Consider the following 21203-nt stretch of genomic DNA (forward strand, 5'->3'; position numbering starts at 1 on the left):
AGCTTTAGTTGTTCCCACATGCCACTTGCCAGATAGAAATTTGTGTCTATCTTCCCGCCCGCCAAAAGACCCGCAGTTCGTGGCCGACCTATGGTACAAGAGACGCCGTACTCCCGTCTTACCCCTGCGTTCCTTTCTACTCCTCCATCTTCTCCTCCTTCCCTTCATCCTCCTCGTCGGCCTCCATCGCCTTCTTGGCCAACCGCTCCGCCTCTTCCCTCAGCTCCTTGGGCACCTCCTGATGCAACCCCTTGGTCGGGCCGTCCGGCCCGCTGATCCACGTCATCTCCAGCTCGAACTCCTTGTCCTTGCTCTCGTCGTGCGACAGGTAGATGATGCGGGCGGCCTCCTTGACGGCCTGCTCCAGCGTCAGCGCGGGGCCGCCGGGCCCGCCCAGGTCCAGCTTCTCCAGCTCCGCCTTGGCCGCCTGCCGGCCCTTGCCGGTCGCGGCCCCGTAGTAGCCCCAGTACAGGCCGGACGGCTCGATCATGTAGAGGAACGGCCCGCCGTGCGTCTTGCCCGCCACCTTGCCGCCCGCGCCGCACGCCGGCCCGCTGCCCACCTCGCCGTCCACGGGAAGCTCGGCCGGGCTGTCGAAGCCGCCGATGATGGCGGTGATGCCGAACGGCCGCACCGACTGGTACAGCGTGTACGCCTGCAGGTAGCCGCCCATGCGCGACGCCAGGTCCGCCGTCGAGATGGGCGTCTTGAACGTGTCGCGCCACGCGCGCGCCTCGTCGCGCGCCCGCTCGATGAAGTGCCGGCCGTCGGGGACCATGCCCGAGTATACCTGGGAGGGGCGAAGGGAGGGGCGGTTAGCCGGGAACTTGCGCGCAAGAGCTGAATGGTAGGAGTTTTTGGCGCGCTTACCACACCCAGATGCCTGTCAACGGTCGCGATGCGCTTGTTGGCGCCCGGTTTGAGCAGCTTGGAGGTGATGATCTTCTCGACGGCCAGCACCACACCGTCCTTGCACCGGATGCCGATGGAGGTGCCGCCGTTCTCGACCGCCTTCACGGCGTACTCGACCTGGAAGTTGCGGCCATCGGGGGAGAAGATGGAGTTGGCGAGGTCGTAGCCCGTGCCTATCGACGTCTGCGATTTGGAAGCGGAACGAGGGTCAGCCGGGCCAGCCAGCTCGGGGGCCTGCATGCACGGTCTCCGGCAGCATCGCCGCCGCTGGGGGTGGGGGGAGGGGATGGGAGGGGAAAAAACAACATACCATTGTGGTGGTAGATCTGGCAAATCGGGCTATGGACGGAGGTTCTTAGGGTTTATGACGTCGAAAAGCACTGGTGTGCGGTGTGGGTGGTGCCGTGGTGGTTTGGATGCGGCGATGGTCGAGGTTCGATTTGGTCTGTCTGGGGTCTGCGAGATGTTGTTGCATGAGCTCACATCAGGCAGCCCAGAGCTGCGTGTTGCTTCCCCTGCAAGCCCAGGAAGGTAACTAAGCGGAGCTGGGGCTGGGGCTGTGGCGGGTGCTCTCGCCTGGCTCGGCAGCCTTGGATGGCGCCACAGCACACAGCTGAGGGTGCACGGGCGCAGGGCACCGATAACGTAACGTTCAGCTGATAAGGTAATTACAGAGGCTGACCCCTGAGATCAACTGGTGTTCCACGCATCGAGCAGAACGGTTCGCGATTTCTCTCATCAGAACCGGACATCATGGCAGCCATCCCTGATTCTTCGCCATCCTGTATTCTGATGATGCAAGAGTAACTGCCTACCTATCTATTGTTTCCTCACTACCGCAACTGACCGACCTTGACTAGCATGCCTCAGCAAGACACCAGACACGGGCTGCGAGGCAAAGAAAAAGGAAAGGGAAACCTGAGCCTAGCTTGTCAGCCGATATATGTGAGTATGATGAGTTTTTGACGGCCTCACTACCAACTCGCTGCGTGGCATGTCCAAATGCCACACGCCAGCCCTCAGATCACGGCCATGTGGGTAGCACATTACATTACCAACAAGGTCATGAGGGAGCTGGTTCTGAGTGGGAATCTTTTCTCGAGCCCTTGTCAGCTTGCTACACTCTGCTTTGGCAAGGCACCATTTTGAAGGCGTGACAGCTTAGTGTTGGACCTGTGGATGTGGATAGGACTGCCCAACAAAGAGCACAACTCGGGCAGTCGCCTCCAACAACCACTGGCGAGTGGGAGAGGCCACCAATGGGTTTTGGAGCTTTGCAAATCGGCTCGATGAGGAAGTGAGGGATGGGCAGGTGTACTGTGGCAACGTGGTTCTAGGGCTGCTACTCCGAGATCATGGGTGTTCTGCCCTTTGTAAGACTTCCAAATGTCCATTGCCGCACGGCATGGCTGCAGAGGTGCTCCTCCAGCTCTACAAAAGGGGCCAGCAACCTCAGTCTGCCGGTCGGCCACGCTGCATAACTACAGCACGGAAATTCATCTGTCCCTGTTTCTCAACACCTTGTCGTTCGCATCCCCACGAAGGAGAATCCTGACCGACAGTGACTCTCGACACCATGTCTTCCCTCCGCGCCCGCAGTAGTGGGGACGAAGGCGCAGGCACCGGAGACCAATCACAGGGACCGGTGTTCTTCAACTGCCACATCGGACGTGTATACTACACCTACAATCAGGGGACCGCCGGATCTGGCCCGTCCCGGCGTATTGGCGTTGTAGCGGCGGAGAACATCAGCGACTCGGAAACCCCGTCTCCTACGAGCGTAGCGGGTACATCAGGCTCCTCCTCACGATTTTGCGCCCGGCACACACATGGAGTGTACCGCAGAGCAGGACGCCAGTCCAGCCTCTGGACAAACACTTCGTCATCCCCGCGAATGGCCCGCACGTTTATGCGGCTGCGGCGCCCAACGCTGCTGTTCCCCGATTATAGCGACCATGCCTGGCATATGCCTCGCCGCCGCCGTGCGGCATCCAGCCGCCCCGTGTCTCCCCGGCAAACGGAGATCTTGTCCAGTAGCGACAGCGAGGATTACTCTGTCTCAGACTTGGATAGCAATTCAGACCCGTCGGGTTCGGTTCCGCCCTGGGTGCTCCGCACGATCCAGGAACTGACTTCGGACCTTGACCTCGACCAGAGCCGCCTCGATTTCGACCGCCTTCGCCTAGACGATTTGAAGCAAGAAATTGACTGGATCATATCTCTGGATATGATGGCCAGACACGGTAATCGGCCGGTGGTCAGGGACGGTGGGGTGAACGGTGTCGCGGCGGGATCCGAGCCGAGGCGGCAAGTCAATGGGGTGAACGGGAAGGACGGCGGTGCCGATACTGGTGTTAGCGCAGACGCGTCCTCGTGTTGCCCGGGCAGGGTGTCTCAGGCGACGACAGTGGTTGCCACAGGCGAGAAGGAAGCAAGTGTCCCTGGGATTGGCCGAGTTGGTGCAGCGCGTCAAGTCCCCGCGGCGGACTCGGGATACGAGGCCGGGTCGGAGGCTGGGAGAGCGAGCCTGGGACCGGTGACGCCGGCAGAGGGGAACGAGGCAGAGGTCAATGGCGTGGGGCCTGGTGTTGAAACTGTCCAACTGGGGGATGAGTAGACGTGCTGAACGTATCCTGGCGCACGGCATGTTCATGTTGTTGGTGGCTCGACACTGCGTTGCATTTACTTTGAGCTTCGACTCGACGGGTCAATGACTTTTCCATAGCTATATGTTGTGTACCTCAGAATCGTCCGTAGAAATATGAGTTTCGATCTTCGCGAGGCGGGTGTCGCCGCAAACCGAGAAGCATAAAAGGATATCAACAAGTTCAAGAGCTTGATCAATAGACAGCAATGCATGTTCTGCGAAGCGTCATTTGGAGTGTATCACGCACCGGCTTGACTCTCGGGACGTCCCATAACCTCCCCTTGGGATCCGAGCCACGGTCAAGAAGCAACACTTCTGAGCGCTCAGGGTGTGCATGGTAGATGCTGTATCACCTATCTAGACCCAAACTCAGTTAGACACAGCCGGGCAGAACGACGGCATGCAAAATAATGCGCAATGATCTGGGGTTCCTCGAACACAAAGGAAAACCAAGCAGCCATATCTACTCCATCAGTCATCCATACGTATATACCTCCTCCACAGTCTCCCATATCAACAGAGGCAACTTCCCTATACCAACCAGTCCTCGGCACAGACGGGTACATGACTGCCCGGTCGGCCACACCCTCCAACATCTTCCACGACATACCCTTACAGCCTCTCCGCTTGACACTCAAAGCATCTCCTCATCTTCCTTCATAGCCATGAAGCGGCCATACTGGTCCGCCATGGCCGCCTCCCGCCTGAAATCGACCACCAACACGCCCCCACCACCGCCCCCACTATGCGTCGTCTTATACACCGGATCGGCATGCGCCGGATTGAACCTCACCACCCCAGCATCACCATTCCCATTACCGCCAGCACCGTCCTTCCCCACCAACGGCGCCGCCACATCCTCCGCGTACGCCCTGCGCACCGAGGCCTCGTACTCGCGGCGCGCCAGCTCCTCGTACCCGGACAGCATGTACGGCTCCATGTAGTGGTATGCGGCGCAGCCGCCGAGCAGCCAGCGGCCGTCGCCGGCCTGGAGGGTGATGGGCGTGAGCGGGGTGCCGTCGAGCGACATGACCGTTTCCGTATCGGGGTCCTGGTCCGGGGAGGAGGGCTGGTGGTGGTCCTCCGTTTCCATGGCGGCGGCGGAGGAGAGTTCGCGCTGGCGTTGCTGGTCGAGGAGGTGCTGCTCCCGCTGCTGCTGCTGCTGCTGTTGCTGCTGCTGCTCGAAGCGCTGGCGCGCGAGGGATTCTTCCTGCTCGAGCGTGGTGCTGGTCCAGGTCCGGGTCGGGTTGTCGGTGCTGGATGTCGGCGGGCAGACACGCCACAGCTCGATCAGGCGGAATTGCTGGGGAGTGTCGGACGTTTTGAAGAGCTGGAGCTGGGCGGCAGAGAGCCCCGAGGGGTCTACGCTCTGCTGGCGGAGTACTTGTTCTACGTCTCTGTACTCGTTCTTAGGGGGCTCCGAGGCCGGCCGAGGCGGCTGGGTGTTGGGCTTTGCTAAGTGGGCTGAGTGGTTGTAGTGTTGCGAGATATAGACGATCTTCCGTTCGTCTTGGGAGACGTGCGCCGGGGCCGGAACTGGTGCGGGTACCGGTGCCGGATGCGACGTGGGGTGAAGGGTGAGGTTACGGGAGAAGAGCGCCGCCAGTTCCTCCTGGGGCTGCATGTTTGCGTACACAGCAGCCATGATGCTGCTGAGAATGGGCTGACAGCACGGTTAGCCAGATTTGCTCTCGAGAACTCCGCGGTATCAGCCTTGTGCAACAGTACCTGAAATAAGCCCGCTTCCCCAAGTCGAATTTGACACAGCTGTGAAGAATATGCCTCTGTCGACGGGTGCTGCCGATATGCTGTGGCTTTACGGATAGTTGTCCACGAGAGCAAGAGCAGTGTATTGGCGGTCAGCGAGAGAGCATGTACCGAGGGCCGGACGGGGGAACTTCTGGTCCGGTCTGCAGCGGGCTGCGAGAAACTGCGTTTCTATTGACTATGCTATGTACTGCGGAACTGTCACCTCAGCAAGCAATATCGGTGACAAAGAGGCCGGATGGGAAGCCACGGCGCAACAAGAAACGGTTGCGTGTGAGGCCGGAGTTCGGGTCGAACAATGGCGGGGCGGAGCCAAGATTGGGTCTCAAAGACGCGAAGCAAGCAAAGCCGCCGGTCAAGGCGACAAGTAACCAAGACAGATGGCGAGCGTTCGTGCGAGGGAAGCAGTGCCGAAGGTTCCGCAGCTTGAGTGGCGAGTTGCAAAGGTGCAGAGCAAAGAGCAAAAATCGAAGACGTGGTCGATATTTGAGGGAGTTGGATCACACATGCAGAGACCAGGGAAATGAGGAGGGGCAGGCCCGGCCCGGGGCAATTTTGTTGAATGGAGGGGTTGACTGGCCAGGCAGTCACCAGCCGGAGCCAGACCAGCAAGCGCAGATCGGGCTTGGTTGGCGCGGTCAGGCTTCAATGCCCACATGGGTTCCCATCGTTTGGCCGCCTGTGACCACTACACTGGTTATTGGGCAGTGACACATTGCAACCTTGCAACTTGCCCACCACCGCCAAGCGGTTGGAGGGCCAGCTCCTGAAACGGGCCTAAGGTGAGCCATCCAGTCCCAACAAAGCGAGGCGAACAATGACGATGCCCGCTAGCAATGGAACCACCGTTAGTTGTACAAAATGTTCGTAAAAAATGAAAGAAAGGAAAAAAAAGGAAGGCAAAGCCGTCTCTCGTGTATTGGAACCGTACACCAAACGGGAGAAAATATCCAGAGGAGTCGAAGACAGCGGTGGAGTGACGTCTTCGAAGATCGTGCTGATCCGACCGGAGCGGGCGGGTCCACTCAAGACATGCAGCCGCGCGGGGCGTGCAGCTGGTGGGGATCTCGAAGAGACAGGGGCTGCAGCTCAAGAAGAAATAAGCCACATTTCAGCGCCACAGGATGACGTCGGCCTCGTCCCTCCATCCCACTGACCCACCCCCACCCTCACGGTAGCCTGATGAAGGGACTATTCAAAGTGCATATCGCGGTCGTTCTCGAAGAATCAGATTAGCCCTTGAGGGCCGTTTAGTGTGGAACTCGATCCTATCCTCCTCTTCATACCGCGCCGGTGCCCTCCTCCCCAGGTCCCCGCGGCTTACCCCGTCAAGCGTCAAGATGGCTTCAAAAGCTGGCCGTCCGCCGAATTACTGTAAGCCCCAGGCACCCCGTTACCGAAGGAGTAACTATCCGCCCTCCGAACCACCGCTAATCCAAGCAACCCCAGACGCCATCCTTGAGGTCTCCGAGACAGCCAGCACCTCCCAAATCCGCGACGCATACAAGCGGTAAGCCACCTCACCCCCACCACCCCGCTCCGCCAGACGCCTGCAACAATCCAATATCCCCCCATCTACATCCTCACTGTGGAACCCCCCGTAACTAACCTCTACCTCCCCCTCCGGGGTCTTCTACGCACTGTCCCAGCGCCGCCCTGAAAACCCACCCCGACCGGGTGCCGGCTGACCACCCGGACCGCGCCCGGCGCACCCGCCGCTTCCAGCTCGTCAACGACGCCTACTACACGCTGGGCGACGCCGCCCGCCGGCGCGAGTACGACGCCCAGCGCAAGCTCTTCCCCGGCGGCGGCTTCACCGCGGGAGGGGATGCGTTCGCCGAGGCCGAGGCAGCGGAACCCGGTTCTGGACCCGGTGCGGGCGGTGCCGGGACCGGAACAGGGACCGGGACCGGGACAGGAACAGGGACGGGGACAGGGGGTGGCGGCGCGCCGGATTTCTCGTCGTGGGCGTGGAACTTCTTCACCGGCGGCTCGCAGCAGCAGCAGGAGCGGGAGCGGGCGCGGCGGCGGGCGGAGGAGGCGCAGTTCGCCGACGTGTTCGAGGAGATGCTGCGGGAGGAGGGGATGGCGGAGCCCGGGGCAGGCGGCGGCGGGGCGCGGCCGACGGGCAAGTTCTGGAGCGTGGTGGGCGGGCTGAGCGGCGGCGCGCTGGGGTTCATCGTCGCCAACGTGCCCGGCCTGGTGGCCGGCGCCGTGGCGGGGAACCGGCTTGGCGCGGTGCGCGATGCCAAGGGGAAGAGTGTCTATGCTGTTTTTCAGGTGAGTCTCGCTCTCTCTCCGTTTTGCTCGATCTGCTGGAATGGAGGGAGGGTTGGCTGGGCTTGCTGACGACGGGGGGTGACTGCTAGGAGCTACCGCAGGATGATCGGGCAAGGATACTGAGCCAGCTGGCAGCGAGGGTGTTGAGCCATGTCGTGGGGAGTTGATGCAAGCCTCGTTGTGTCGGTTCATTCAGGGTCACTGTTGGGCATGGGTCTGGTGATGATTCGGCGTTCTGGGACAGGTTTGCGGAAGGGATTGCGGCATGGGAGAGGCAGGCACGAATATCCATTGGAGCTATGTGAACGCAATACTTCTGTTCTGATCTTGCCCCACAACCCCTTTCAGCGGCTTGAGTCTGCGGTCGAGCCGCGAGACCCAGCAGGCCGCCGGGCATGCCCCTATTCCCCCGCCCGTCTATCCGTCCCCAAGTGAGCGACGCTTGTTGACTGTTGTTGTCATTTACGGCGCCTACCCAAGCCATACCTCAGGGTCCGGCATCATAAGCACTGCCATGTTTCCAACCTCCTCACGCGACTGCCCTTCGTCACCTCTTTTTGTTCTTCCGTTTGCCCGCCTTTCCGCCCTGCTTCTGGCTGCCGCTGGTCTTGGCCAGACCCTGCTCGTCCACCGACTTTTCAAGCAGCTCGAAATCCTCGGCCGAGCCGCTGCTCGGCGTGGGCTTCCCGGGCTCGGACTCTGCGTCGTCGTTGTCCAGGACTTCCACCTCGGTGGCTTCTTCGCCCTCCTCTTCCGTGCCGGCCTCCGTCCGCTTCGAAAAGAGGCGACCAACGGTCAGCCGGTACACCCACATTGGGAGCCGCACGACGGCAGTGTCCTTGAAGGTGGGAGGGGGGAGCTCATCGGGCTAGTTGGAGATGGCGTCAGTTACCACCACAGAGAATGCGACGGCTGGAGCACTGAAGCAGAAACTCACGTCAAGCAGGTACTCGGCCACATTCCCGTCTTCGTCCGTCTGCTCCAGGTACACGTCGCCCAGGGAGTCGACAACCAGGACTTTGCCGTTCTCCGCAACAACCCGCTTCTTGGTGCCCGTCGGCCCGCTGCGGGGGGCCGGCGGCGGCTGGGGCGTTGCCGAGCCCGACGCCGACGGCGAACCGCGGCCGCGGCGTGCCTTGCGCCCGCCGCCCTGGGCCTCCTTCTTCGCCTCGCGCTCCTGCATCCGGCGCATCTTCCGGTTCATCGGCATGGCGCGCCCCTCGTCGTCCTGCGGCGGAGGGGCAGCCGCGGGCTGCTCATCCAGGCCCAGGACATTGATGCCGAGGTTCTCGCCCCAGGCGGCGTGCCGCGCAAACTTGATGTACCGCTCGACAAACTCGCGCTGGCGCTTCCAGCTCATGTAGAGCGCGAGGTAGTGCGCGGCGCCGCCGGCGAAGAGGAAGACGCCGAGCAGGGCGGTACCCAGGCCCGGGCGGTAGCGGCTGTAGTAGTACTCGGTGCCCTTCCAGGTGGGGAAGCCGTTGGCGAGGAAGTAGTCGTAGCGGTCGCGGCCGGGCCCGCGCAGGACGTCGGCGACGATGGACAGGCGGGCCTGGCGCTCCGAGGCGCGCTTGACGGCGGCCTTGAGCTCGGCGGCCGTGGGCGGCTTCACCACGTGGGCGCCCGGCTTGCCCTTCTTCTGCTTGGCCTGCTCCTTCTGGGCCTTAATGCGCTCCGCTGTGAGCTGCTGCCTGACCTTGTCGGGGTGGAGCTGGCGCGACTTCTTCTTGTAGGCCTTGTTGATGTCATCGAGGCTCGCCGACCGCGACACGCCCAGGAAGTCGTAGAAGGTGACGTCCGGGCCCTCGTGCGCGATCAGCTCGTCGCGGACGCGGAAGATTTCGCGATCTGTTGTCGGGGTAGGGGAAAGGTACGTGTCAGCACTCCAGACTGCTTGTCCACGAGCTCGAGGAGAAGAGAAGCCACAACGGCGCCAACTTGCAACTTCCAGGAGGAAAAGGGCACACTTGCCTTCCTTCGTCCATGCTGCGGTCAGCGGCGTCAAGAGGGCCAGGAGGCCAACAGAAATCGCGGAGAGCTTCATGATGGCATTATCGCAAGCGGGGAACAGCCTGCTGCTTCTGGCCGGCGCAGGGGATTGGGTTGGTGGTGGTGTCCGTGTCAGGTTTCGCAAGAGACACGCTGGAAGTTTTGCGACTGCCAAGACATGCATGCCACCGAGGTATTTTAGCGCGGCCCGCCTCAGCAGGGGTGTGGTCCCTGCTGAGCGTGGGACAGCAGAAAGTCGTGTGCAAGTCCCTGAAAGTCAACACAAAAAGGAGCCCCAGCAAACAACTGAATGGAACAAGAGCGATCGGTTGGCCGCCTTGTAGCCGGCTACAAAGGGTCCAGTCGGCAAAAGAAGGACCCCTCGAGAGGCGTCCTTTTGGGAAAGGACCCTCATTTATGCGATTGGCTTTTTGGGCCATGGGATGCGATCGTTTTGTTCTCCACAAACAAACTGGGAATGACATTGGATGAGTGAGTGAAGGAGGCGAGTGATAGCACTTCATCCTGTCTACTCCAGTAGGTACAGTACGATAAACCAAAATACCGTATTTGGACACCCTGGTCTGTTCTCTTTCCCCCCTGCTTTTTTGAGAGAGAGCCGAATATTCTGCGCACATCACTCCGGAACTAGACACCTCCATACGCTCACTTCCCCGGCGTAGCACGCCACCGATACAGCACCGCCTCCCGCCCCGTCAACATGACTGTCGCCGTCGCCAGCGCGGGTTTGTCTGGCATCAGCGTGTGCATGCCCAGGTACAGCACCATCGCGTTCCCCCCCCCCCCCCCCCCCCCCCAACCGCGTGTAGTGTTCGCCGTCAGTGTTACGGCGCGGACCCTGCGCCCTTGGTCGCCCCGAACGCGAACGCGAGAGCCACGTGGTCGGACATGATCTGGCCGCCGGTGCTGAGCTAACTCTTGATTAGCGCTGGTAGGGCGCCAGGTGCTTGGTAGCGCTTGCTGTGGTTGAGAAGGTCGTGGACCGAGAGCGGTGGTGCTGGTGGGGGGTTGGTGAAGGTCGGCTGAGAAGCCGTGTAACGCAGGCCGCTGCCGAAGGCTTGCACCGGGTTGGGGAACCAGCAATACGTGCGGCCAGGGATCGAGCTGCTCGGCTTGAGGCAGGTACAGCATCTCAGCAAACCTGCTGCTCCTTCAAATGCGCACCGGGATAATACCAAGATGGTTGAAAAACTTATGTTTAGCGAATTGTTCCTCCGAGCCGTCGCCGTCGTCTTCGACCCACGCGCCAGGAAGAGCCAGAGGTGTTTCTTCGATGCACGCCCCGAACTCCCCGGCAAGCTCCTCGACAAGTGGATCCCATTCCCATATGAGATCCCAATCCGCCGGCCGTGGTCCGTACTTGAACCCTTTCCAGCGGTATCCGCCTTCGGCTGAGCCCTTTACTCCATTGGCTCTCGGGGGCCAGGTTAGACGACTTGCCACATGTTCCCGACGGCGGAAAGCCGCCGCCTCGGCTTCTCCATACTCCTCTAGGTTTTGACCGCTCTCTTTCAAATCCTCCAGCCAGTATCTGAGGACGCTGCGCATCAGATATTTCCAGCGTCGGCGGCGGCAATAGCGCTGGTATCTGCACTGCAGCTTCTCTCTCCACAACAAGATCCCATCCATCAGCACCGTATTCCCGGACTTGGAAGAAGGCGTGCTGAGGTCGCTGGGATCCAAGGCGGCAACCATTTCGCGAACAACGAGGCGGGCTGGATTCGGGCGTCCCCAGTATCGTTTGTAGCCGTCGGGCTGGAAGGGCCCCGGTGGGGAGATAGAGTCGCGGCGGCCCTCGTCGAATTCCACCATGAAGTACGTGACGGCGTAGAACTGGAACACGGTCCGCCCCCTGAGGCAGAGCGGGTATCGCAGGTCTTCGGCGCGGAAACGACCGTCGGGGTGGAACAGGCGCGCGACGGCCTTGGGGTCGACGAACGGCCGGTAGTAGAAGGAGAACAGCTGCGCCCGGGCAATCAGCGGCCAGCGGTACAGGTCCGGAAAGACGTTCGTGTGGAACAAGTCGAAGAGCTCGCAGCTCCGGAGCATCAGGACCGCAGCCTTCAGGGCCATTTTAGAGTCCCAGGGGTTCTTGTGGCACTCGCAGGCTTCGTCGTACACGCCTTTGGCGAGCATGAGCCTCTGCAGAGCCACCTCGCCGGCCGCCCCGGCACGCTTCGCCATGCCGGTGAACAAGAAGTCGCATGGCCGAGAACGTTTGAAGTTCTCGGCGAACAAGTCTAGCCCCGCTCGCATGAGTGGTTCGACGAAGTCCCAGTTATACACCATCGCGTACTGATGTCGCCGCCCAGTCAGTAATGAATTGGTGCACCCAAAAAAGCCCCGGCGACGCGTCACTTACATGGAGAGGACTCCACCCGTCGGGATTTATGCAAAAGGGTGATGCGAGCCCCTGACTGAACAGCTCCAAGAGCCTTTCTACCGTCCCGGTCTTAATGGTAACAAAGATCTCCGAATCTTTCGGAATAATTGCGTACTGTCTAAGGTGGGCGGTCCACCCGGCGCATGCCAAGGAGACCTGCAAGTCCCAGGCCTTGCGCAATAGCCACGGCGGAGGCGAAATCCGAAGCCAGTACGCTGAATTTCAAACAATCGAACTTGATTAGCGAAGGATGGACAGAGACGCAACGACAGAGCAAATGCCGACCGGCGATAACTTACAGCTGGTCTTGGGCCCGTCTGTCTCTGAGTACTCGAAGCTCCAGTACCCTAAAAGCGGGCTCCGATATCGCTTCCGACTGCGTCGCGAGCTGGATTGCTTACTGGACATCTCAGGACGCAGGCAAACGTCAACTCCGTTATCAGCCTTGAGCGTTTTCTCTTCGTCTTCCAATAACTCCTTTACGCGTGCCTGTGCGATCTGCGGGAGAGCCACGGAGTTCTGGGCGGCCATGATGCCAGCAATCCCGGCAGTTATCAGCTCAGGCTGCCGTTTGATCGTGGATCTAGATAGATCGGGTAGGGGCCGGTCCCAGGTGAGCAGACGCATCGTGAAGCCAGCAAGGGGATCTGAAGCAAGGTAGTTACTCACGCCAGATGCAGCTGAACGGCCGAGTCGAGGAAGCGCAGCGCCTTCTGAAGGCGCTTCTCGTAGTTGCCAAGTGCGTCCTTCTTCAAGACTGCTTTGCCCTTCGCCAGGAGACTCTTCCTCCTCCTGGACGAGGCGATGTCCGCGGCCAGATCTTCGACGATGTCCCTCAGATGTTTGTGGACTTGGCGGCAGCGGTGGATGGCGAGGGATTGCAGGCCGGTCAGCGAGGCGTCTCCTTGCGGGACAGCAGCAGCAGCTGCCCCGGCAATGCCCAGCTCGGTTTCTGTCGCATCCACGAGCTTGCCCGCCAGTTCCAGCTCCTCCAGAAGGTCGCGTATGGTGTCTGGAACGTCTTTGACCTCGTTCCATAGGCGGGAGAGAGACAGTACGACCCCACCCACGGTCTGCGCTGCTTGAGCGACTGCGATGCCGCTGGCCACGACGCCCAGCACCTCAGCCATGGCGATGGCCCGGGATCAGTGGAATGGCAAGAGTGTAAAACGATGTACACGTATGGAGCGGAGATGAGACTGCCAGAGGAATGAATTCAAGAGTTCTTGATTTATCGACCAGCTCCAACGCAACGCGAGATCGATTGAGGCAGCTGCAACAGCGGCTCGGGCGGACATGCAGACATGGCGGTGGCGCAAGATGGCAGTGCTGAGGACAAGAGCGCAAGCCATTGGCGGAACCAACCCCCTGCTCTCACCCCTCTCAGCCTGCAAGGCTCCCTACCAACTAACTACCTAGGCATCCCAAAGCCTGAGCCAGCTGTTCGAGATGACCTTGAAACTCCCGCTGCCATCGAGCGCTCTGAACACCAAGCCCTCCCGCACACCGCCAAATCGGCCTCTTCCCTCAGCCTTCTCCAGCAACTCCTTCGTGTCCCTGGCATAGCCCCCGAGGGCCACGTAGCCCACCACCGGAACGTGCTTGATGCCGAGCTTGTCGCAGAGCTCCACCGTCTCGCGAGGACCGAGATACCGGGCCTTGTCGATGTCCCAGATGGCGAAGACGACGAACTCGTGCTCGCCATCGGGATACTGCATGCTGTTGCGCAGAACGGAGGAGCCGCAGAACTCGCCCTGCACGGCGACGTTGGGCATGTCGATTTTCTGGATCCCGTCCAGCGCGCCGGACTGCCTGGCCGCTTGCCTGCCAACGGGGGGTCAGCTGGACCGCTGATCTCCGGGGGCATTCGGCCGCGGGAGCAACTCGAGAAATGCCGGCGTGGTTTTGACCTACCAGTACAGGTTGTCGTCTCGATCAACGAAGTCCCGCTGGCGAATGCAGACGCCATATCGGCTCTGTTCCTTTTGCATCGTCGGCGGGCAGTCGGCAGGCAGATCCGGGAGGGACCGGGCCCATTTCGAGTTTCGGGATATTTTGTAGACCGTCATCGTGACGCCGTCGAGCTTCTCGGTGATTTGCCTAGGGCAGATAGCGATCAACCGTGTCAGACACGGCACCAAAGCTGTGCGGAATTCAAGCCCGGGAGCCCAGGCGATGATTAGTACCGACTTACCATTCCTTCTGCAGGTTCTTATTGCAGAAGACAGTTTCCTCAACGTCCTGGATCCGCCGCCACCCAGGCATGCGGATGAACCCTGGGGCGGGTCCCAAGTCCTCAAGATCCTTCGCCGATTCCGGGTACTCCCACTTGACGACGCCGAACAGATCGGCAAACGACTTGTCGCGGAGCTCATCGAAGGCAGCTTGCTCGCCGACAACCTTCGCGCGGGCTTCGAACGGGAGGTAGATTTCGTCAAATTCACGCAGAGGCCAAATGAGCCCCTGGGAAAGATGGTTTTTGAACCATCTGGACTTGACCCTGAACCCCTCCTTGCCTCTGAAGACTTCCGTGGCAGTGGGCTGTGCGAAAAGCTCCCAGAAGCGGGCGTCTTTGGGGATGAAGCAATCGATCTCGAAGTAGACTACGAGATCACCGACCTGTTTCGATCACGCAGCAGGCATGAGTTAGCGAAGACCCTCCCCAGCTGGATTAGAGGTTGGCGTACTAGGTAGGGTGGACGTCTTCTGGGAACGACAACTTTCCATCCGTCGACTTGGACAACGACTTTTCCGTACGCTGGAAGCTGCTGGATGCGGGAGATTCGGCGGACCGAGACCAGCTTTCGTATCGGGGAAGGCTGGTCTTGCATGGCTGACGGAGGATCCTGCGAAGGTGCCATTGCAAACAGCGCCCAGGAAGCGGCATACAGTTTGTTGTGTATTGGCGCAAAGGGCTGGCTGTTGATTTTACTGTTGGATTTGATTTGATAAACAAGAGGGACCCTTGGGCAATGGAACCACCAGGCAGAAACGGGAGACCTGGCCACCCCCTCGCCCAACTTCCGGGATGGTGCGGCGGTGTGCTGTTACTTATCACTGAGTCCGGGTTTGCCAAAGCGCGTGGGTGCGGTAACGACCGGTAGAGATACCGCTGTCTCATCATCGTGACGGCAGGCACAGAAGGCAGGGCCCGTGGTAGATGACATTCACATGCCGAGGCCAGATTTTCATATTGATCCGTTCTGTTTGAACTCACAGAAGAGAAGAAGCGAATGTGAACTGGATGGAGGAAATTGGGCCTGAACACCACAAAAGAATTCAACGAAAGACCGGTGGATGGATGTACAGCAAACTGGTAACTACAATGGACTATCTGAATCGAGGCGTGTTCCGCTCATCGCCACGGCGCTGCCCGGCGTAAACGAGAGACAAGATAAAGTAGTTCGCTCTTTCATCGAGAGAGAAACGAGGCAGGTATTGCCTAGTAAGTGTGAAATACGCCATACTGATCGATGTATGGGGTCGTACCGGCCAAACAGAGGACGCTGCATCGGATCAGTACGCCAAACGTCAAACTTACGTCTCGGAGCCGCATGGTTGCGAGTCCTGGCAGAGAGCAACGGGACCGGATCCAAACAGGCAGGAAGGAAGCAGCAACTTACGGCTGACGCCCGTCGTGGTCTCGACTCAACCCGCCTTCGGGGCCCCAGATGTCCTCCATTGCTAAGCGGTGCTTGCTCTTGGGCCTGCGCTCCTTGATGCGCAGCTTCTCGAAGAAGACGTACGCGGCGTAGAAGATGGGCGATTTGGCGCCGGTGAGCGGGCCCTTGGCGCTCCGGAACCTGGTGAGCTGGGAGCTCTGGAACACGGTGGCCGGGCGATCGGGACCCTTGAGCTGCGCGTAGAGGTCGCGGCAGAACTGCGCCTGCGTGACGCCGGGCTTTTTGAGGTAGGCAGAGATCTTCTTGCGGATCTCGTCGCAAGTTTCAAACACCGGCACGGCGTCGTCTTCCTCGCCGGGGAGGACGATGTCGCTGAGGTCGACGGCGGCTGCCGCGGGGTTGCTTCCGGCCGTCTTCTGCTTCTTCTTGTCGGGCAGCTTGACGCCTGCGATCTCGTGCTTCTTGAAGAACTCCCACGCGGCGCCGTAGGTGGCAGACCCGGCGCCCTTGTATGGGCCACTCACGCCGAGGAAGCCGTTCAGTGAGTGCATGCTCACTCCGATCGCGCGGGCAAACGCCGTCTTGGTCATCTCGCCCGAGTCGAGGAGGCGGTTGATCTTGCGCCGGACCTGGTCGCAGTTCTGGTCGATTGGCTAGCCCTCGAGGTCGATGGAGTCCAGGTCGACTGGCGCCGCCACTGGCGCGTCGTGCTCCTCGGTGGACTTGCGCTTCTTGCTCGCTGGCTTCTTGCTGCCGAAACCCAGCGCGGCCAGCGCGTTCTCCTTGCCCTCGGCCGCGAAAAAATTGGCGAGAAGTCTTTGGACAATCTGATCCTGTGTGTTGCTACCGCTTGGCAAGGGTGCCAGCGCGGTGCGCGAGTGCTGCGTGCCTGGTCAGTTGCATTCAAACTCGGCTTGTCGACGGAGCAGTGCTGATTTACCGAGGAAGCCATCCTGATTGGCGTTGGGATTGGTGTTGCCGTGGTGTAAGTGCTGGATGTCCTTCACAGTAAGCACCGTTACATTACGTTACCTCCTCTTTGGATATGATCCCAATGAAAACAATGGACACACGCGTCCGCGTCTCGAAAACAAACCAGATAGCAGTTTGTCTCCACTCGCTGGGGGCAGGGATGGGCCCGCTGTGGCGTCCCAGCGATTGCTCCAACTGGACATCAACCCCTGAGTGGCCTGTTCTGGGCTTTGAGACCAGGAACCGCGGATCCAAATTCAAGAACAGTAACCTGGAAAGATCCAGCGCGTGCACAATTAGGGCCCGAACTGGATCTTCAACACGCAAGACAAGGTTCGATCCCTGCACCAGAAGCAAAGAGCATACACAGTATTCTTGACATCTGTGAGTTTCTCCACTAAAGCATTCCGTACATGCTTGATTCGCTACGCCGCTGGGCCGAAGTCGGTTGTTTGATTTCGGACCAAGACTGTGTGTGAACTGTGAACTAAGATAAGCGCAACCTGATCAGGTAAAAGTCCAAAGACAATTCTGCGATCGTCAGAACCATATGGAAGCTTCAACATCTCGAAACCGTGAAAGAGCCCCATAGCCTCCAAGTCCTCCTCCCCTCCACCCTCGTCCAGAAAGAGCGAAGCACGGGGTCCACGAAGGACGAGAAGCCACGAAGCGAGCCAGGGATAAATATACTAAAGCATGGCAAGCTCTGGGCGTTTCCACTTCGATGGAACCCAATCTTTGGGCTTTCAGTGCTAGATTTCAGCTTGGAGTGTATCTTCGTTTGTGATAAGCTTTTTGGTTACAAAGCTTGATCGTCTCGCCGAATGTGCTAGTTGGGCGAAATGTGTGAAATTTCGACTTTGCGGTTGCACCGATGTAACCTCTATGCGGTGATAGCTGCTGTGCACTTCGCTGTTTCGAGGCGCGCCACCAATAAGGCAGTGCGCATCAGGGAATCCCGTAATTCCATCTGATTGCCGAGTAACACCTGCCAGATCTGTCCTGGAAGCCGAAGAAGTTGCGGCATAATGCAGGTCATGATCAGCAGAATCTACACTACTGTGGTAGGTACAAACTGCAGAAACATGTCATGTCACCTTGCTGCATTGAAGCTTGTCTTCCTGGAGTGTGGGGGCTTGCTTCACCGAGCACAGTTTGGGCATGGTTGTTCACTGCCAGTGAACGTGGGTGCGACGATTGGACAGGGTGTGCCTCCTTGGCAGGTTGCTCCCGTCCTCTTCAGAGCTTACTTACACAGCAAAGTGGTGGCTGTACATCCGGCGATCGCGGATGGAAATGTTCTATCTACGAATACTTGGAGGCGGGTTGAGCAACGGTACCTAGGTACCCTTTCTAAGGACTCTGGAGCAGGTATATAATGGCTGGCCCCTGAACTGCCCACCGGCTGAGTCGAAGGTACCTTATCTAACCCCAACAGAGCCGAGGCAGGCATTGGTGAGAACCAACGTCAAATCAAGTTTTCCGCTCTGATACCGCAATGACCCGACTGCTTGCGCTGGCCACGCTGGCTGTGGCTATCCCCCAGGCCATGGCATGGGGCGCTCTAGGGCATTACGCCGTTGCCTACGTTGCCACGAACTTTGTGACTTCCAGCACCAAGTCGTACATGCAGGACCTCCTCGGCGACACCACAACGGACTACCTCGCTAGTGTCGCGGCATGGGCGGACTCCTACAGATACACCAGCGCCGGCAAGTTCAGCGAGCCGTTTCACTTCATCGATGCCCATGATAGCCCGCCTTCGAGCTGTGGTGTCAGCTACTCCAGGGACTGCGGGAGCAGCGGCTGCATCGTCAGCGCCATTTCCAACTACACCAGCCGACTTCTAACAACGTCATTGAGCAAGTCGGAACGACAGATTGCGGCCAAGATGCTGATTCACTTCCTCGGTGACATCGGGCAGCCGCTGCACTGCGAGAACCTGGACGTGGGCGGCAACGACATTTCCGTGACATACAGCGGCTCGTCCACCAACCTCCACAGCGTCTGGGACACCGCAATTCCCGAGGAGATCGCCGGCGGCTCAACCATGTCGGTTGCCAAGACGTGGGCGGCAGACCTTACTGAAGGCAAGTGCAAATAGCTCTCTCCCTTCCGGGACATCTGCAGGCACACTGACATGTCAAACCAGAGATCAAGTCGGGGAGCTACAAGTCGTCCGCCGCCCAGTGGATCAGCGGCTTAAGCATTACCAACGGTCAAAGCTCCGCTCTGACCTGGGCTTCTGAGAGCAACGCCCAGGTTTGCACCGTTGTGATGCCGGATGGAGTCGACGCTCTTCAAAGCGAGGATCTTTCTGGCAGTTACACCACCGCTGCCACGCCTACGGTGAACCTACAGATTGCTAAGCAGGGATACCGGTAAGTCTTCCATTTTGCCTCGTTGGAATTAACGTTTGGGGGCCAGCTGACTAACCCGGGGGTTACTATACAGTCTTGCTAAGTGGCTGGATGCGATTGTGGCTGCTCTTTAGGGTTGGCAGCTTCCTGCGCTCCCGATGTGCGGCCAACTCCTTAGCTCCTGCATGCTGAAAGTTGTTGTCGGTGCCAGAATCACACATCTGTGTCCCGGTGATAGGGGAACACACGTCAAGCAAGGCTTCATACTTTAAGGTGCTTTCTTAGCTGTCTGGTGGATAAGAACTTGCAATAGGGACAGGAGTCCACCAGCGGCCGCACAAGCAAACAAGCATCGGTCACTCAGGCATGGATGGACTATGATGGCGCTTCCAGATCCTTACCTGGATTGTGTGTAGGTCAGGGCTTGAAGGACCTATGTTTCGTCACGTCTCTCCACAGTCGGCTGTCAGTTAGCTATGCTAGAGCTCTCGTACACAAGCCAGGGTAAAAGCATATTAACTGCGAATGGCCGACCCCCATATTCCCCTACCCAGTCCTCCTAACGTCATGGGTCCACGCCGTTCCGTCTAGGGTGGCTCCCAGATCTGCCAAGTCAACAGTTCCCAACTACTAGTACCAGATGAGTCTGAAGCTAGCAATTCCCTCACCAGTAAACTCGATGATTCTCAGCTCAGTTGGTCAAGTCCCGATAGAAGACCATTTCCCCCTTGAGCGCCCCATTCCCAGGCCAGTTCGGGTCCCACTTTTTGGTTTGCTTCCGCTTCTTCTCCTTCTCATCGTCATCCTCGAACACCTCCTCGTCGTCCCAGCCGCCCGGGATCTGATCCCAGCGCCGATCGACCGAGAACCCGCCCTTCGGCTCCCCCGCGGGTCGCAGGTCCGCCAGCGCGGCCCACAGCCCCAGCATGGCGAGCGACTCGGCGCAGGAGGCGGCCCTGCCCTTTTTGCGGCGCATGCAATATGCCCAGCCCGAGGTCCCCTCCGGGTCCGTCAGGTGGTCGTCCAGCATGTAGCAGGAGGCGTGCATGAACTCGTGAAAAAGCAGGCGCGAGAGCAGCCAGGGCGAGAACAGGCCGACGGCGGCGAGCTTGCCCTTTGAATCGCCGGTGGTCATGCGCTTCACGAGGGCCGGGTCAAGCCGGTCGAGCGAGAGCACCATGCTGCCGACCCCCTTGCCCGTGCCGGCCTTCTAGGCCAGCGGGCAGATGTCGATGGAGATCCGGTTCGGGTTCTCGTCGGCGCACCCCGCCGGGAGGCGCGCGGGCCGCTTGTTCGAGACGAAGGCCTGGCAGGTGTGGAACACGTCCGCCCCGTTGTGGTACCAGACGTGGTTGATCGGGTCGTAGAGGTGCTTGTGCTCGAGGTCGGGCTTCCAGCGGCTGAAGCCGCCCGGGGCGGAGTAGATGCGCACGTCGGCTTTCTCGCGGTGCGATGTGCGGGCCCAGTTGAAGGCGAAGTCGTGCAGCACGCTCATGACGTTCTCGTAGGAGGATTTCCACTCGCTTTCCGGCTGCAGGCCGTGGGCTTGCTGCCAGCGGAACGACTTCGAGCAGGGCGTCTTGTCGGTCGTGGGGGTCTTGAAAATCAGGTTGAACACGCGGGCGAAGTCGGTGTCCTTCGGGTTGCGCAGCCGCTCATAGGCGCGCCTGGCCCAGCGCCGGGCCTCGATGACGTATTCGTCGAAGTTGCTGCCTGCTGCATCGTGGCAGGATTGGTCGATCCAGTAGACCTTGAGGGACTGCATTGGATGAGGCCACTAGGTTGGGTGAGATGTTGATGTTCAAGAGGTTCGGAAGAAGGGTGACTCGGTGAGGTGGCGCAGTGAGTTAGGTGGCCCAGCGTGTTGCTGTGGATTGTATGCGTCCAAAAGTTTCGGGATGAAGAGATATGACAGAACTATATAGGAATTTCAGCGTGAAGATGGTGCGGAAACATCGACACTTTTCTCCCTACTGGCCGGCTGTTCCAACACATCTCACCGTGCATGTTCTCCCTATAGGGCACCTTTGGCAGGAATACGGCATATTCTAGGTTTTCCAGGAAAAAATGCCTGAGTAGGGCTGGACGCGGTTGTTCTATTTGAGGTTGGGTAGCCATGGACTTGTTGGACAAAGGATCCACTACCGCTCAACAAACACCTGAATCAGCAAGCACAAGCTGGAGCCGAGTAAGATTGAGAGAGCACAAGAGAGTAACACAATTACATTCACCCTCAGTGGAAGCGAGGC

General features: G+C 59.5%; 11 protein-coding genes across 11 annotated transcripts; 3 read left to right on the forward strand and 8 right to left on the reverse strand.

Annotated features, from left to right (window-relative positions):
• Positions 1-27: 27 nt before the first annotated feature.
• On the reverse strand, positions 28-1462 carry THITE_2114167 (uncharacterized protein). Its single transcript, XM_003652495.1, has 3 exons — positions 1223-1462; positions 871-1095; positions 28-790 (listed from the first exon to the last, which is right to left on the reverse strand). The coding sequence occupies exons 1-3, from the start codon at positions 1223-1225 to the stop codon at positions 137-139; spliced, it is 882 nt and encodes a 293-aa protein (XP_003652543.1). The 5' UTR covers positions 1226-1462; the 3' UTR covers positions 28-136.
• Positions 1463-2488: 1026 nt separating this feature from the next.
• On the forward strand, positions 2489-3529 carry THITE_152296 (uncharacterized protein; the record flags this gene model as incomplete). Its single annotated transcript, XM_003652496.1, has 1 exon — positions 2489-3529. The coding sequence occupies one exon, from the start codon at positions 2489-2491 to the stop codon at positions 3527-3529; it is 1041 nt and encodes a 346-aa protein (XP_003652544.1).
• A 453-nt stretch (positions 3530-3982) lies between these two features.
• Positions 3983-5475, reverse strand: THITE_2114169 (uncharacterized protein). Its single transcript, XM_003652497.1, has 2 exons — positions 5288-5475; positions 3983-5222 (listed from the first exon to the last, which is right to left on the reverse strand). Exon 2 carries the CDS (start codon positions 5202-5204, stop codon positions 4194-4196), a length of 1011 nt encoding a protein of 336 aa, XP_003652545.1. The 5' UTR covers positions 5205-5222; positions 5288-5475; the 3' UTR covers positions 3983-4193.
• Positions 5476-6482: 1007 nt separating this feature from the next.
• THITE_2114170 (uncharacterized protein) lies at positions 6483-7947 on the forward strand. Its single transcript, XM_003652498.1, has 4 exons — positions 6483-6700; positions 6776-6836; positions 6976-7606; positions 7696-7947. The coding sequence occupies exons 1-4, from the start codon at positions 6667-6669 to the stop codon at positions 7771-7773; spliced, it is 804 nt and encodes a 267-aa protein (XP_003652546.1). The 5' UTR covers positions 6483-6666; the 3' UTR covers positions 7774-7947.
• THITE_2114172 (uncharacterized protein) lies at positions 7948-9968 on the reverse strand. Its single transcript, XM_003652499.1, has one exon. It carries the CDS (start codon positions 9648-9650, stop codon positions 8475-8477), a length of 1176 nt encoding a protein of 391 aa, XP_003652547.1. The 5' UTR covers positions 9651-9968; the 3' UTR covers positions 7948-8474.
• A 438-nt stretch (positions 9969-10406) lies between these two features.
• Positions 10407-12162, reverse strand: THITE_2114174 (uncharacterized protein). The gene is made up of 2 exons (XM_003652500.1): positions 11979-12162; positions 10407-11911 (listed from the first exon to the last, which is right to left on the reverse strand). The coding sequence occupies exon 2, from the start codon at positions 11903-11905 to the stop codon at positions 10769-10771; it is 1137 nt and encodes a 378-aa protein (XP_003652548.1). The 5' UTR covers positions 11906-11911; positions 11979-12162; the 3' UTR covers positions 10407-10768.
• A 3-nt stretch (positions 12163-12165) lies between these two features.
• On the reverse strand, positions 12166-13326 carry THITE_2114176 (uncharacterized protein). Its single transcript, XM_003652501.1, has 2 exons — positions 12680-13326; positions 12166-12612 (listed from the first exon to the last, which is right to left on the reverse strand). Exons 1-2 carry the CDS (start codon positions 13127-13129, stop codon positions 12583-12585), a joined length of 480 nt encoding a protein of 159 aa, XP_003652549.1. The 5' UTR covers positions 13130-13326; the 3' UTR covers positions 12166-12582.
• Positions 13327-13414: 88 nt separating this feature from the next.
• Positions 13415-14621, reverse strand: THITE_34535 (uncharacterized protein; the record flags this gene model as incomplete). Its single annotated transcript, XM_003652502.1, has 3 exons — positions 13415-13823; positions 13914-14099; positions 14194-14621. Coding segments are annotated over 3 exons (1023 nt in total), but the record flags the coding sequence as incomplete, so codon positions are not given.
• A 544-nt stretch (positions 14622-15165) lies between these two features.
• On the reverse strand, positions 15166-16664 carry THITE_2114178 (uncharacterized protein). The gene is made up of 2 exons (XM_003652503.1): positions 16563-16664; positions 15166-16503 (listed from the first exon to the last, which is right to left on the reverse strand). Exon 2 carries the CDS (start codon positions 16210-16212, stop codon positions 15619-15621), a length of 594 nt encoding a protein of 197 aa, XP_003652551.1. The 5' UTR covers positions 16213-16503; positions 16563-16664; the 3' UTR covers positions 15166-15618.
• Positions 16665-18143: 1479 nt separating this feature from the next.
• On the forward strand, positions 18144-19088 carry THITE_2143832 (uncharacterized protein; the record flags this gene model as incomplete). Its single annotated transcript, XM_003652504.1, has 3 exons — positions 18144-18684; positions 18747-18975; positions 19049-19088. 3 exons carry the CDS (start codon positions 18144-18146, stop codon positions 19086-19088), a joined length of 810 nt encoding a protein of 269 aa, XP_003652552.1.
• A 557-nt stretch (positions 19089-19645) lies between these two features.
• THITE_2128311 (uncharacterized protein) lies at positions 19646-20719 on the reverse strand (the record flags this gene model as incomplete). The annotated part of the gene is made up of 2 exons (XM_003652505.1): positions 19646-20135; positions 20220-20719. The coding sequence occupies 2 exons, from the start codon at positions 20717-20719 to the stop codon at positions 19646-19648; spliced, it is 990 nt and encodes a 329-aa protein (XP_003652553.1).
• Between the last annotated feature and the right edge of the window lie 484 nt (positions 20720-21203).

This window comes from Thermothielavioides terrestris, chromosome 2 (genome assembly GCF_000226115.1).
Source record: "Thermothielavioides terrestris NRRL 8126 chromosome 2, complete sequence".
NCBI lineage: Eukaryota > Fungi > Ascomycota > Sordariomycetes > Sordariales > Chaetomiaceae > Thermothielavioides > Thermothielavioides terrestris.

Bases quoted from the DNA above. Each gene is read 5' to 3' on its own strand.
- THITE_2114167 (XM_003652495.1), bottom strand. The intron at 791-870 runs GTAAGCGCGCCA...CGCCCCTCCCAG, and splicing joins TTGACAGGCATCTGGGTGTG to GTATACTCGGGCATGGTCCC.
- THITE_2114169 (XM_003652497.1), bottom strand. From the start codon at position 5,204: ATGGCTGCTGTGTACGCAAACATGCAGCCCCAGGAGGAACTGGCGGCG.
- THITE_2114170 (XM_003652498.1), top strand. From the start codon at position 6,667: ATGGCTTCAAAAGCTGGCCGTCCGCCGAATTACT. The intron at 6,837-6,975 runs GTAAGCCACCTC...GCACTGTCCCAG, and splicing joins ATCCGCGACGCATACAAGCG to CGCCGCCCTGAAAACCCACC. The intron at 7,607-7,695 runs GTGAGTCTCGCT...GGTGACTGCTAG, and splicing joins GTGTCTATGCTGTTTTTCAG to GAGCTACCGCAGGATGATCG.
- THITE_2114172 (XM_003652499.1), bottom strand. From the start codon at position 9,650: ATGAAGCTCTCCGCGATTTCTGTTGGCCTCCTGGCCCTCTTGACGCCG.
- THITE_2114174 (XM_003652500.1), bottom strand. From the start codon at position 11,905: ATGGTGTATAACTGGGACTTCGTCGAACCACTCATGCGAGCGGGGCTA.
- THITE_2114176 (XM_003652501.1), bottom strand. From the start codon at position 13,129: ATGGCTGAGGTGCTGGGCGTCGTGGCCAGCGGCATCGCAGTCGCTCAA. The intron at 12,613-12,679 runs CTGCATCTGGCG...GCGTCTGCTCAC, and splicing joins TCCTCGACTCGGCCGTTCAG to CTGGGACCGGCCCCTACCCG.
- THITE_2114178 (XM_003652503.1), bottom strand. From the start codon at position 16,212: ATGACCAAGACGGCGTTTGCCCGCGCGATCGGAGTGAGCATGCACTCA.